Source organism: Vanacampus margaritifer, chromosome 12 (genome assembly GCF_051991255.1).
Source record: "Vanacampus margaritifer isolate UIUO_Vmar chromosome 12, RoL_Vmar_1.0, whole genome shotgun sequence".
In the NCBI taxonomy this organism is placed as follows: Eukaryota; Metazoa; Chordata; class Actinopteri; order Syngnathiformes; family Syngnathidae; genus Vanacampus; species Vanacampus margaritifer.
The window spans coordinates 2,732,909-2,745,268 of record NC_135443.1 but is presented as its reverse complement, the minus strand read 5'-3'; the positions used below and the strand labels follow the sequence as shown (position 1 = coordinate 2,745,268).

At 39.8% G+C, this 12,360-nt stretch overlaps 1 protein-coding gene across 50 annotated transcripts in view; it reads right to left on the bottom strand.

Moving 5' to 3' along the window:
* LOC144061807 (ankyrin-3-like) overlaps positions 1 to 12,360 on the bottom strand; it is a 107,048-nt gene that overhangs the window by 19,047 nt on the left and 75,641 nt on the right. For 20 of the 50 annotated variants that reach the window (XM_077582601.1, XM_077582615.1, XM_077582579.1 and 17 more), the window contains 13 exons: positions 12,162 to 12,212; positions 10,402 to 10,511; positions 9,083 to 9,115; positions 7,073 to 7,297; positions 5,512 to 5,666; positions 5,158 to 5,369; positions 4,233 to 4,440; positions 4,067 to 4,163; positions 3,753 to 3,981; positions 3,526 to 3,651; positions 2,376 to 2,498; positions 1,892 to 1,918; positions 900 to 981 (listed from right to left, as the gene is read on the bottom strand). In XM_077582601.1, the coding sequence (XP_077438727.1) occupies positions 900 to 981; positions 1,892 to 1,918; positions 2,376 to 2,498; positions 3,526 to 3,651; positions 3,753 to 3,981; positions 4,067 to 4,163; positions 4,233 to 4,440; positions 5,158 to 5,369; positions 5,512 to 5,666; positions 7,073 to 7,297; positions 9,083 to 9,115; positions 10,402 to 10,511; positions 12,162 to 12,212 (1,678 nt within the window). The remainder of the gene's footprint in view (positions 1 to 899; positions 982 to 1,891; positions 1,919 to 2,375; positions 2,499 to 3,525; positions 3,652 to 3,752; positions 3,982 to 4,066; positions 4,164 to 4,232; positions 4,441 to 5,157; positions 5,370 to 5,511; positions 5,667 to 7,072; positions 7,298 to 9,082; positions 9,116 to 10,401; positions 10,512 to 12,161; positions 12,213 to 12,360) is intronic. The other 30 variants (XM_077582596.1, XM_077582598.1, XM_077582607.1 and 27 more) reach the window with 6 other exon arrangements.

The window sequence follows — 12,360 nt, the reverse complement described above, 5'->3', positions numbered from 1 at the left end:
TCCAAGTCACAAAACATGATAACTGAAAAGTACAATTTGGTTGCCTTCTGATGTGCTTCTTTGACTTTTTGAGACTAGCGTGCCTTTTACTGTCCACGTTTGCTCGACATGCAATTTCTTACATTTGCTTCATTTTCAAAGCCAGACACGACCCCACAAGTTAATAGCATTTGTACAAGCAGATTACAATATTTATGTATTTAGACACAACTTAGGATAAAGGATGAGGTTGCACTTTACAAAAAAAACATCAAGCACCAAGATTTAGGAACGTTCTGTGCAGTTTTCTGCTACTTTGTCACACTTACTGACATTTCAAATCTTCAAATGACACCCTAACGTTTAATATGGACCAGGCAAGAATAATATGTTTTAGTACGAAATCTACCCCCAAATGATTTTCAACCTCAAGGTGTAAAGTGCAACCTGTTAGCACAAAACTATTCATAGCCACACACAGTCACAAAAGCCAATAAGACAACAATGGCCACGCAATGAATACAAACAAAACGAAATGAACATTTTCATTCAATGCAAAAAAAAACCCCCAAAAACATTTGGTTCAAATAAATCAATGAATAACACGTGTGATGTTGACCTGCTAATATTTTCCCAAAGTGTAACACAAGATTTGAAAGAGTGGCACATAATGCTGAGGCAAGCTTGACACACAATAAAACCATGCAAGAAAGATGACAGAATGTTTGTTGGGCTTGAGAAGAAATGATTCATGAGCATTTGGGATTGAAAACTTCTGGACGATGTAAGAAACAACAATAACGATTTAAAGGGACCTTCAGACAGTTCAACTGACTGTATTTTTCCATGTAGAAAATCTCTATTGATTTGTTGTTGTTTGTTTTCATGCATTTTATAAAAAGAAAAAAAGGGGAACTCACTGGCCGCAGGGTCGGTCAAATAGCTGTAGCGCTTACGCAAAGCTAAGGAGGCAAAGGTATGGCGTCGCTCGGGCCTTTCATTCTGAAACAAACAAAAAACAAAAAGATGCTGAAACATAAAAATAGGCTCAGGTATGAGTTATGTTTACCTCCACCAAAAATAGTTTAACTTGGTCATTTAGTAGGAAAGTGCACTGTTTAGGGTCAGTCGCCATTTTTCAACCACAGGCAATAAAAACTTTTGTCTATTTGCTCTTTAACATTAAGTGCTCACAACAGTATTAATCAAACCAATTTTTCGGATTAAAACCAACTGAAATGGCATTAATTAATTAATTAGTTCCAACATCCCATAAACCAACATATTTTTTGTTCCATGGTTTTAATAAAGGAACATTATTATAATAATGCATAATAATAATGAATTGTCAAATAGAAATACAGTATAAAAATGTAATAAATTAGAATTTACATTTTTGTGTTTGCTGGTGACTTTTTTTCTTCTTTTTTTTAGTTTACTAGGAACTCAAATTTTGGCCTGCTACAGAAAGCAAAAATATCGCTCATCGCTCTAAATCTTGTAAGTTGGGGTACCCGGCCCGTAAATCAAGATTATTATTATTATTTTTTAAGTTACTTATATTAGAGTCATTAAATGCTACATGTGTTTGAAGAACGTATCGTCTACAAGAGTTACGATTATCTGTTAGTATTGGTGAAAAGATGCCACTTGACAAATAGAGAACTATTGGACGAGAAATAGGATCATCTTAAAGTTATTGATTAGCACTTGATTGGGCTGCGGAAACGCTAAAAAGGTGTGAAGCATTTCATGTCACTTGGGATGAAGGCGGTAAACAAAATTAACTCGATAGAAGCAAGTAGCATTTATTCATGCACGAAGCAGCTTTAGTAAAAGCCAACAGAGGGACAAAAAAAAGAAAGAAAATAATAACAGCAGCTGTTTGTGTGATGATGACGAGACTATTTACCTCATCGTCAGGATCAGACTCCATATCCTGTGGGATTCCCAAGATGCATTGCAGCAGGAGGAGGAGGGGGAGGAGGGGGGGGAGAGATGACACAATGGAGAGCGGCGACATTGTCATGAGATGCGGTGATGGAAAATGGAGCAGCAAAACAAAAATCCAGAAAACATCAGGGGGGAAAAAACAAGTTGCATAATAATAATAATAATAATAATAATAAGAGCAAAATATAACAAGCAAGAGCACCATTTTGCTGCAACAAATGCATGTGGAACCGCTCTTGACAGAGCCAGGCAGCAGCGGAGCAAAGCACAATATAGACACGTTGTGGGGTCTTATGACTGGCTTAAATATGTGCAATAAAAAAAACACCTAAAAAGGCAATCGTAATCTCCAAAACCCAAAGAGTTCATTATTTGAATATCATGTAGGGTGATATGACGTGAGTCTAAAAGCACGCAGCATAAGTTGAGAAGTTGACGCCTACCTTCTTGTGTGTGGGCAGCGTGATATTTAGATTGCATATGGCGGCCTGTGGAAGAACTTTAGAGCTTTTTGCTTCCTTCAGGAATGACAGCCGGCCACAGGCCTCTTGGCCCAGATCTCGGATCTGGACAAAAGACACGGGAATGCATTGGTGAGGGGGGGAAAAAAATAAAATAAAAATCACAGACCGGTAGTAGAAGATCCGGCACCATTTCCTGCTCTGACATGTACTGTAGAACTCAAACGTCATATACCAATTAGTGATGGGCACAACAATCGTAATTTGATTGTTGATTCACCGCAAGTCAAAATGGAGTGCAGTATTTGGCTGCAACCAGCACCTTTATCTTCACAATCCGTATCAATAAAGTCACCCAATTGTGCTTCTTTTTTATTAATAGTATAAATAATTGGATATTAGTGATGAACTCATTTGCTCCCAAAAACGTATACATACGTTCTATTTTAAATGTTATACTTTTTTTTCTCTAATCTTTCTTTTGGTAGGGTCCATGTTTTTATAGCGATAGAACACAATATTCTGTGGGCCTTGCAAAATCAGTCAAAATCCAGTAAAACGGCCGGGAGCGAAGGGGGTTGCTTCAGTGAAAATGGCTGTCAGTGAATGAGTTAATGAAACAAAAATATGTTTACAGGAAAATACTTGTCAGAATGCCAATTCTTAACACGTTTCTATATGAAAAATATTTAAATATTTTAACTCCTAAGGAATATTCAAATTTTTCTACAGATGGTGAATTTGGGCTTTTGTTAGGTGTAAAAAACAAGACAAAAAAACAACAACCTAATAACAACAAATAAAATAAAAAATCATTAAGTATTTGATTGTGAGTGTAACCAATCTATGAGCTTGACTTTATCAACTCAACATTAAGTTTTCCATGATTTTCTAATTTATTAACATGTATTCTAAGAATAAATAGTTAAGTGAAAAACAATTGACAGTTGATAATATTTTGTCACCGATTTTCTACCATTTAGCACCAATTTACAATTTCCTAATTGTAAACTGGAAAAAATTGTATTTTGGAGGGAGGACCTGTTTTGATTGAAATTTGTGAAAAAGTGGAGCGGTTTAATCAGTGTCGTATTGTAAAAAATAACATTTTAAAAAATATATAAAAATGTACCTTCACGTTGAAAGGAAGTCTGTTTTCCTTGAAGGAGTAAAAATTGAAAACAAGCTGCTGTCCACTTTTGGTCAGCGGAGACAAGTTGCCATAGCAGTCCACATGGATGGGCTTGTCCTCCAGAACCTAAATCAGGCCGTGACAAAAGTATTGAGACACCGTTTAAACAATGAATCAGGGTTTATGAGTTCATTGGGTCTAGTTTGGGCAAGTCCATTGGAGCCCACCTCGATGTCTTTACTCCGGGCCACCTCCTCAAAGTTCTCCTGCTGCTCCAGAGTCTTGTCCACTTTGTCGTCCGTCATGCAGAAGCAGCGCAGGCGCGCCTCCACCGGGTCGTTCATCTTGGCGAACACCACAAACTTGGCCAGGTACGGCACGCAGATCAGCTCCCGGTATAACTGAGACGCCAGACCCACCGTCTCAGGAATCTGGTGACAGTCTGCGAGCCAGAACCTGCCACGCGGGAGCGAGGACGGAGACTTTGATAAAACAAGATGGAGGACAGTGAAACGAACGGGATGTGCAAATGGTCTCGTACCTGGCCGACACATTTGTGGTAAAGGAGACGCAATCGGTCACAAAGGAAAGCGGCGTGGTCCCCGTGATGTCTTCCCACTGGGCGGGGGACGTCCCCCCTGTGCGAGGCAGAGGACAAAACATGAGCGTTCCCATAATGCATCATTTCAAGGTGGCCGCCCTCGTGCCTGTGATGCTGCAGAGCAAACGCAGGCAAGGCGCCGCGTCGCCCCGGGGGCCGGTGGGGTGGCCTTCCGCATGGCGTGGCGGGACAGGGATGGTCATGGTGATGGGCTTGTGGAACTTCCTCCTCCTGGGCTCCACGGTGACGATGGGGCTGAAGGTGGCTCTGTTCCCCAGGACCGCCCTCACCATGTCGTCAGGAACAGGCTGGGCCTAAGAAGGGGGCAAAAAAAAAAAAAGAAGGTATATACAGGGGTACCTTGACTTATGATAAGGGATTGACAGATATGGCTTGTTTGAGACCATTGCCGATTCCCATATTTGGATGAATAAAATTACGATAACTGATTCATCCACTGATTAATTAACTCATTTGCTCCCAAAAACGTATAAATACGTTCCATTTCAATGTTTTAAGTGTCCAAAGACGTGTTTATACGTTTTTTTTATGCGAGAGCATACAGAAGGCTTTGATGCAACTTCTCAACTGCAAAGAACGATTGAAGAAATGGTAGTTATTACACAAACGGCCAGCAGGTGGCAGCAGAGCAAAAGAGATCAACCAGGGCCATGTTGGAAAAAAAGCTCTTTTACTCACATTTCTAAATAGTTAATTGTCAAATCTGTGTTATCGTCGCTGCTATGGGAAAAACACTTATGTCCGTTTTTTAATTTTTTTTTTTTAAAAAGGGACCTTAAAAAAATAATAATAAAAATAAAAAATGGACATAAGTGTTTTTCACATGTCAGTGCTATGTGAAAAAAATCGTATGTCCATTTTTCTTTCGTTTTTGATTTTTGAGATGAAACTGAATGCAGACATCCCAAAAACCTAATAAAAAAAAGAAAAAAAATGGACTTGAGTGTTTTCACATAGCAGCGATGTTGTGTTGTAATTTGTTGCTGTTTATCAGTTGATGTCATGCGAACCTGCAGGCCGACGCGGATCTTCTTGGTGAGCGCCCCCTGCGGGAAGGAGGCCTGGACCATGGGCACGGTGCTACTGGACAGGACGCCCCCTTCAGGACCCATGTGGTTGGACTCCTGCTTGATCCTCGACACCACAGCAAAATACTGCGGGAAGTCTCTGCTCACGATGCGGCAAATGCGTTTCTTCTCCAGCTCGGCAGGGCTGTCCAACTCTGTGACACGACCACGAGGAGTGCAAATAAGGGACAGCCATTTTGAATTCACAGATGAATTCACCTGGGAATGCTCATTCACCACTCTATGTGGTCGTAGTTTTTTTTTTTCTTACAAATATTTACACAAGCGCTCTTTTACCTTCATCCATCCCGGTAAGCAGCTCCGTGAGTTCCTCTGGAGTGGAATCGAACTGGTGCTCCCGCCACGTGTCGCCGTTGTCGCTCCTCAACACGATCAGTTCCCGCTCCTTCCCCCGCATGGAGCCGAAATGAGGGATCTCCACAATTACGGGACTGAAAGAAAACACGGGATCGACGGGGTCAGTCAATAGAGCCTGGACTTCTTGTCCTAAGCCCCGAGTTTGGTTGCCAGTCAATCACATGGTACATACAGAAAACAAAACAAACACTACAACTGAAATCCACGGAGAATATAAAACTGCTATAAATATACTCACAAAACTTGCATTTGAGAGGATTGACATGCATCCAGTTCACTTGCTGTATAAGAAACTTCTTTCAGCCATGCATGTCATTTACTTCCTGATAGTAGAACGGCCACAAGAGGGGGCCGGTGAGTATCGGCAGCCTTTGCGAGACTGTAATTCTTTGAAATAAGGCCACTATCAACTAGGGATGTAAACGATATCCAAGAATCCCGAAACGATAAATATCACGATATGAACCTCACCATACGATAATTATCACAACGTTGTGGGGAGGTTAGATATACAAAAAAAAAAAAGCTCACAATAATATGTAAAAACTCACAATATTGTAAACAAATAAATCAATCAATAACAATTTAACAAAAGCTCATATTGGAGGTGGGGGGGGCACAATATTGTGTTTGTGTACATAATAACAGCAGTGACAGAGAAGTCGGCTTAGCCATGTCGTCATGGGCTCTTATTGGCTCAGCGGTGCAAAGCATCATGGTCTATGTAGTTCATAATATTGTTTGGCTGAAGCGGGCCAAAAGTAATGTGTTTTTTTTTTACGGCATTGTTGAAAAATATTTGCTGGTACGACTAACTGATTTAGAGGCGTGATAAAGTGGCCAAAACATTCCTAATTAAAATGAAATTGCACTAATAAACTAACCACCAGAGGGTGCTAGAACGGCACAGATGGAATATAACCTCACATTTTTAATGGATGTGCTGCTTTTAATATCGTGGCATGACGACGACGATATTGTGGCACTTTTAACTCATTTACTGCCATTGACGGCTACAAACGTCAAAAATTAATTTGAACTATTTCTATTAGTTCAACATTTTTTCCCCCACTTTTGTTAACAAGAATATGAAAACCTAGAATTTTTTATTGTACATTTAGAACACATAAAATTTGAGATTAATCGCGAGTTAACTAGTAAAGTCATGCGATTGTTTACGATTAAAAATTATAATCGCCTGTCACACCTACTTTTTAATAATCTTTTTTTTTTAATAAAATTAGTGAATGAGTTAATATCTCGATATCATGATATTGCCGCTATCGTTACATCCCTACTATCAACCATTCCAGAATACTTGTTATTGGTACTTGCCCAGCACGAGTTAGTTAATAAGTATGTTTTTGGAATGTGCGAGTGATCCAGAGTACATCGTCCCCCCGCTATGCTGCGGTTCACGCCGCTATGTCACTTTTTTTTTTTTATCCTAAATTCTCCCAAGTACTGTGTTGAAACCTACCCAAGAAATTGTGCCCCAGCCGGACCGACTTCCACGAGCCTGCTGACCAGGCCTTCCCCTTCCACCATGGGAGGCGGGTAGGCCAGCTTATGCCTCTTAGCCAGGCGGCAGGTGATACGCGTGGGCGCCGTGCATTTCCTGGGCGGGATGATGATGCGCATGCCGTTATGGCGGCTGCCCCTCATGGAGCCGCCGCGAGCGTCCACCATGAAGCTGACCAGGAACCTGCGTGAGAACACAGACCGACCGTGAGAGCGTGAGGAAGACGAGGCTGAAGCCGAGATGCGCGGAAGCCATATGGACATATAGCGAGCGGGACGATCCCCATGCTGTGATCACCGGACAATCAAAAACACGGAACGGAAAAAAAGAGAGAAGGAAAATAAAAGAGAAAGCGCCGGCGACACGACAAAGAAAGTTGCTTTGAGTTCCGAGAGCTGGCTCAGGTGGAATGCCTCAAATTGAAGGGAAACTAAACGGCGGATGGCGTTTAGTTGGGTTTGGAGGCAAAAGGTGAGATTGACGCCAGCGTTTCAGATCCTCGAAAGCAGCCGTCAGTGAGCAAATATCGAACACCTGCACAGATGTTTCACCAACATGTGATTTCAAGGTGTCACAAAAAGTTGGGATATTTGGCTTTCTGGTGACATTTCAGGATGAAACGGAAATGCACGAGAACCTATAAACACATTTGACTTCTTTTTTTTTTGGTTCATGTCCAACCGCTGTTCCCAACCGCTGTTCAACTCGCAAAGGTACGGAAAACACCGAAAAAAAAGGACATCATCATTCAAGTTAATCTCATCTGTAAAGGTCATAGTGCGTTTGAAAATCCAACTGAAATTTCACCTGACAGCCCAACATCCTTAACTTTGTGTGAGTTAGTTTGTCCTGTCAGCAAAATGCCAAGTAGAAAAGTGAGTGCAGTAATCCCCCGCTTGATCACAATTCACTAATTGTGGTCTTACTACATTGCGATTTTTTTTCTTGTGTTCACATACACAATAAAGAAGTCTAAAATAAATTCTTCTATTTTTTTAACCACATCATTATTACATACGTACAGCATTTTCTCTAAATTCTATGTTTGCAATTTTTTTGCATGTGTTCAAATTATTTTACACGTGACTTTAAAAAGTGCGCTTAAATTGTGCAGAAGGGTATTTTAAACTATTAAAAAAAAAAATCGATATATCAATGGTTCCCAACCTATTTTTTGGTTTGATTTATTTTTGATTTTTTTCCTTTGTATTATTTTCAAGGCCAAAATATTTATTAATGTTTAATTTGAGTAAAAAAGAAAAAGAAAAACACAATGCCTAAGAATTAAGTGTTAAAATCAAGTTAAATTCTACTTAATTATAACTTAATTGTTAGGCATTGTCTTTTTTTCTTTTCTTTTTTTAACTCAAACAATAAATATTTTGCCTCGAAAACTATACAAAGAAAAAAAATCCAAATAAATAATAATCCTTATCACATTTAAAAAAAGAAAGAAAAAAAAGAAGTTATTTAGAAAAAAAAAAAATCCCCTTTCAAACAGGCATTTAAACTTTAAATACCAGCACCAAAACAGGTCATTGATCTGGGAAATAAATGATCAAATGATTTCACGTACTTGCAATTTGCTCACCTACCCCTAGGGGTACGAGTAGCCCTGGTTGGGAAACACAGCTGTATATCACAGATTTGAACCATTCCCGAATGGGTCCGGAACAAGGGATTACTGTTCATATTCTCGTCGTGAGTGTTGTGTTTTTTTCTGTAATTGCAGTCTAAGGTTATTCACGTACGTTGCAAGAGAAAACCACTAACACAAAGATGACACACTTGTACTGTACTATCTCTATGCGATGCAAATGAAACACCAGACCACACGAATGAGTGGGAGAAAAAAAAAAGGGAATGTCGGTAAAGGCAGTGATGAACGAGTGAGTGACATCACTGAGGGGGACAAGGGGGGGGGGGGGGGGACGTCACGGGTTACAGAGCAGCGAGCTCAGTCGTCACCTGGAGTCATACTGAGGGAGCGGGGACGAGAAGCTGTAAAATAAACACATGGAGACAATGCAGGGAGAGGCAAAGCCCCCCGAAATCTAGTTTTAGTATCAAGGTTGACAACTGCTGTCGGGATCTATGGCGACAAAACACAAACATCACAAACTGCGCCGGGACGCAAAGCAGAACACTGACTGGGAAGGTTAACAAAATGGCGTTCGTTGGCTCACGTTAAAAGAAATGGCGCGCATTTTTCAGTTATCAAACATTGAAGGGGGTCTCTTCTGATGACGTCTATTTCAAAGTGTATGGCAGCTCTTTCACAATCGGTGTGGCCAACATAGGCAGTGGCGCAAGAAGGTATCGGGTGCCCCGGCGGCCATTCGTACTATACTTATACTCATATTACGTCATTTTTAAAATTGCACATCTGCATCGTCACCATTAATTGTGCTTCATTCAAGTAACTTGTTGTTTTAGTTTGTTCAACTTTAGCAAGAATCCTTCTAAGTGAGTCAGAAAACAGGAAAATAAAATTACTAATCGCATGGTCGTTTAAAAATAAAAAAGCCGTACTATACATATATATATATTTTTTTAAAAATAAAAGTCATGTAAATGGCCGTTTTAACTAACTAAACATCGTTATAAAAGCAAAAGCAAACACCTTACTATGCATGGTCATTTACAACAACAACAAAATCAGCTTTACTATATACATGGTCGTTTAAAAAATAAAAAGATTCCTTACTATATACATGGTTTGTTAGAAAAAAAAGCCTTAGATACTATTATATACATGGTCATTTAAAATAAAAATACGCCTTACTATATATACACACATGGTCCTTTTAACAAAAAGGGCTTACTATTTATGGTTGTTTGAAAAATAAAAGACGCCTTACTATACACGGTCGGAAAAACAAACAAAAAAAAAAACACCTTACTATATATAAAAAAAAAAAGCCTTTCTATATACATGGTTGGAAAAAAACTAAACACCTACTATATATATATATATATATATATATATATATATTTATTAATTTTTTTAAGACGGTCAATTGTCATTGCTGCACTGTTAATGTGAAGGATATGCGGTTTGTGTCAAATGTGTTGGCCCTCTGGGGGCCCCTGCTGGCTAAGGGGCCCCAAGCAATTGCCTAAAGGCAAACTACGCCTCTGAACGTGGGAGAGAAACCTGGACTGTGTCATTACATTTATGAGGTGAGTGTTAAGTACAATATCCAAAAGTCGCATCAGCACGGCCGTTTCTGCCGACTACCGAATACCGTGTTTGCGCACACTTCTAAACATCCGCACGCCCTTACCCAGAGTGAATGGGGCTGGATGCGATGTTGTGGCCGTGGTCCACCGTGTCCGGCGTCCAGCTGTAGCGCCGCAGACACTCAGAGTTGTATTCCCGGGTCACGGCGAGGTGCTGGGAAGAGAAACGGGCAGGTGAGCAGACGCAGGTGGAAGGTGAAGGATGTGATGAAGGAGAAAAGTTCAGTCAGTCAAGATCAATTCAAAAAGTGATGGTCATATGCGGCGTCATACAAATCAGTGGCGATTGCGTTAAGAATGCAAAGGAAGCTCAGCTTTCCCTTAACTCTTTGACTGCCAGACGTTTTCAGAAACGGGATGTCGCCAGTGCAAGCCGATTTAAGCATTTTTGACTGATCTTTCAAGGTCCACAGAAAATTATATGTTTGGACTATGGAAACACACATACTACCAAATGAAAGATTGGACTCTCATCTTTCATCAGAAAAAATAGTTTGTTTCTACCTTATTCCGTTTTTCAGTAATCGACAATAGAAAATGGTTAGTTTTACCTCTGTTTTGAAAAAAACCCGTCTTTTAACGTCTTTGGCACTCCTCCATAGGATTTTACTAAACGTTATTTAACGTTTTTGGCCGTCAAAGAGCTAAATGCCCCTCCCCTTGAAAAAAATGTAAAGTGAGGAAATGTATTCGCTATAAAACCTTCATCTTTTGTTCACAAATAACTTCCTTCTAATTAATCCCTGCAGTTCCACGGCACTTTTATTTATTTATTTGCGCAGTCGAACGCTGCTTGCTAGAGTGGGTTGTTCCACTGCGCAAAACTGGACAGTCATTGGATAAATGCTGGCCTTTTTCCCGCCCATCGGACGCTCAGCCAAACATTCGGCTAATGCGTGATGATTGGAAAAAAAATTGTTTTAAAGAGTGTGGCCTGGACCCCTGCTACGAATCATCTGGACCCGTCAACCCATTTTTATTATTATTTTTCTCCCAATTATAAGCAAAAGCAAACGTGGCGCCCCTGGCGGCGACGGCAGGAATTGCAGTCATGACTTCCTTAAGTGCCGTTCAAATTGTTAACGTCGCAACAACGACCCAATAATCGCTACAAAAGCGTCCACCTCATTTGAATGACCAGCAGCCGCCACTGATGTAAATTTATTAAACAAATAGGCAAGGGAGGCCAATTCTAACCTAATGTCTACATTAACTCTTTGACTGCCAGACGTTTTGAGAAAAGGGATGCCGTGGGTGCCAGCCGATTTAAGCATTTTTGACTGATCTTTCAAGGGCCACAGAAAAAGATGTGTTTGGACTATGGAAACACACATACTACCAAATGAAAGATTGGACTCTCATCTTTCATCAGAAAAAAAAGTTTGTTTCTACCTTATTCCGTTTTTCAGTAATCAACAATAGAAAATGGTTAGTTTCACCTGTTTTGAAAAAAAAACGTCTTTTAACGTCTTTGGCACTCCTCCATAGGATTTTACTAAACGTTATTTAACGTTTTTGGCAGTCAAAGAGTTAAATGTCATTAGTATTGTCTCTCATTCAATACTGTATTTGACTTTCTTGATACAGCAGATTTTCATAAATTGTTTCAAAAAAAATCATGACATACAAGTTTCACTTTTTTAATTCAACATGATTGTAATTCATTCAGAGGCATCAGCACACGACTATGTGACGTAAAAATGAGCATGAGTGAGCGGAGAATGGACGTGGGAGATGCGGGTAAAAACACTATGACATGAAATATTGACATTTATTTATTATTATTATTATTATTTTTAAATACCTTATTTAGTGGGTCGACCAGATAGGAAATGTCTTTACAGACACTCTGAAGCTTCGGGAAGAGGGAAGAGTTGCGCTTAATCACATTTTCTGATGTTTAAGTTTGCAAGAAAATCAGACGTAGTTACAATTACACCACACAAAATAACATTGATTGGAAACGGACAAGTCATGCAAATGAGTCCATTTGACTTTCTATA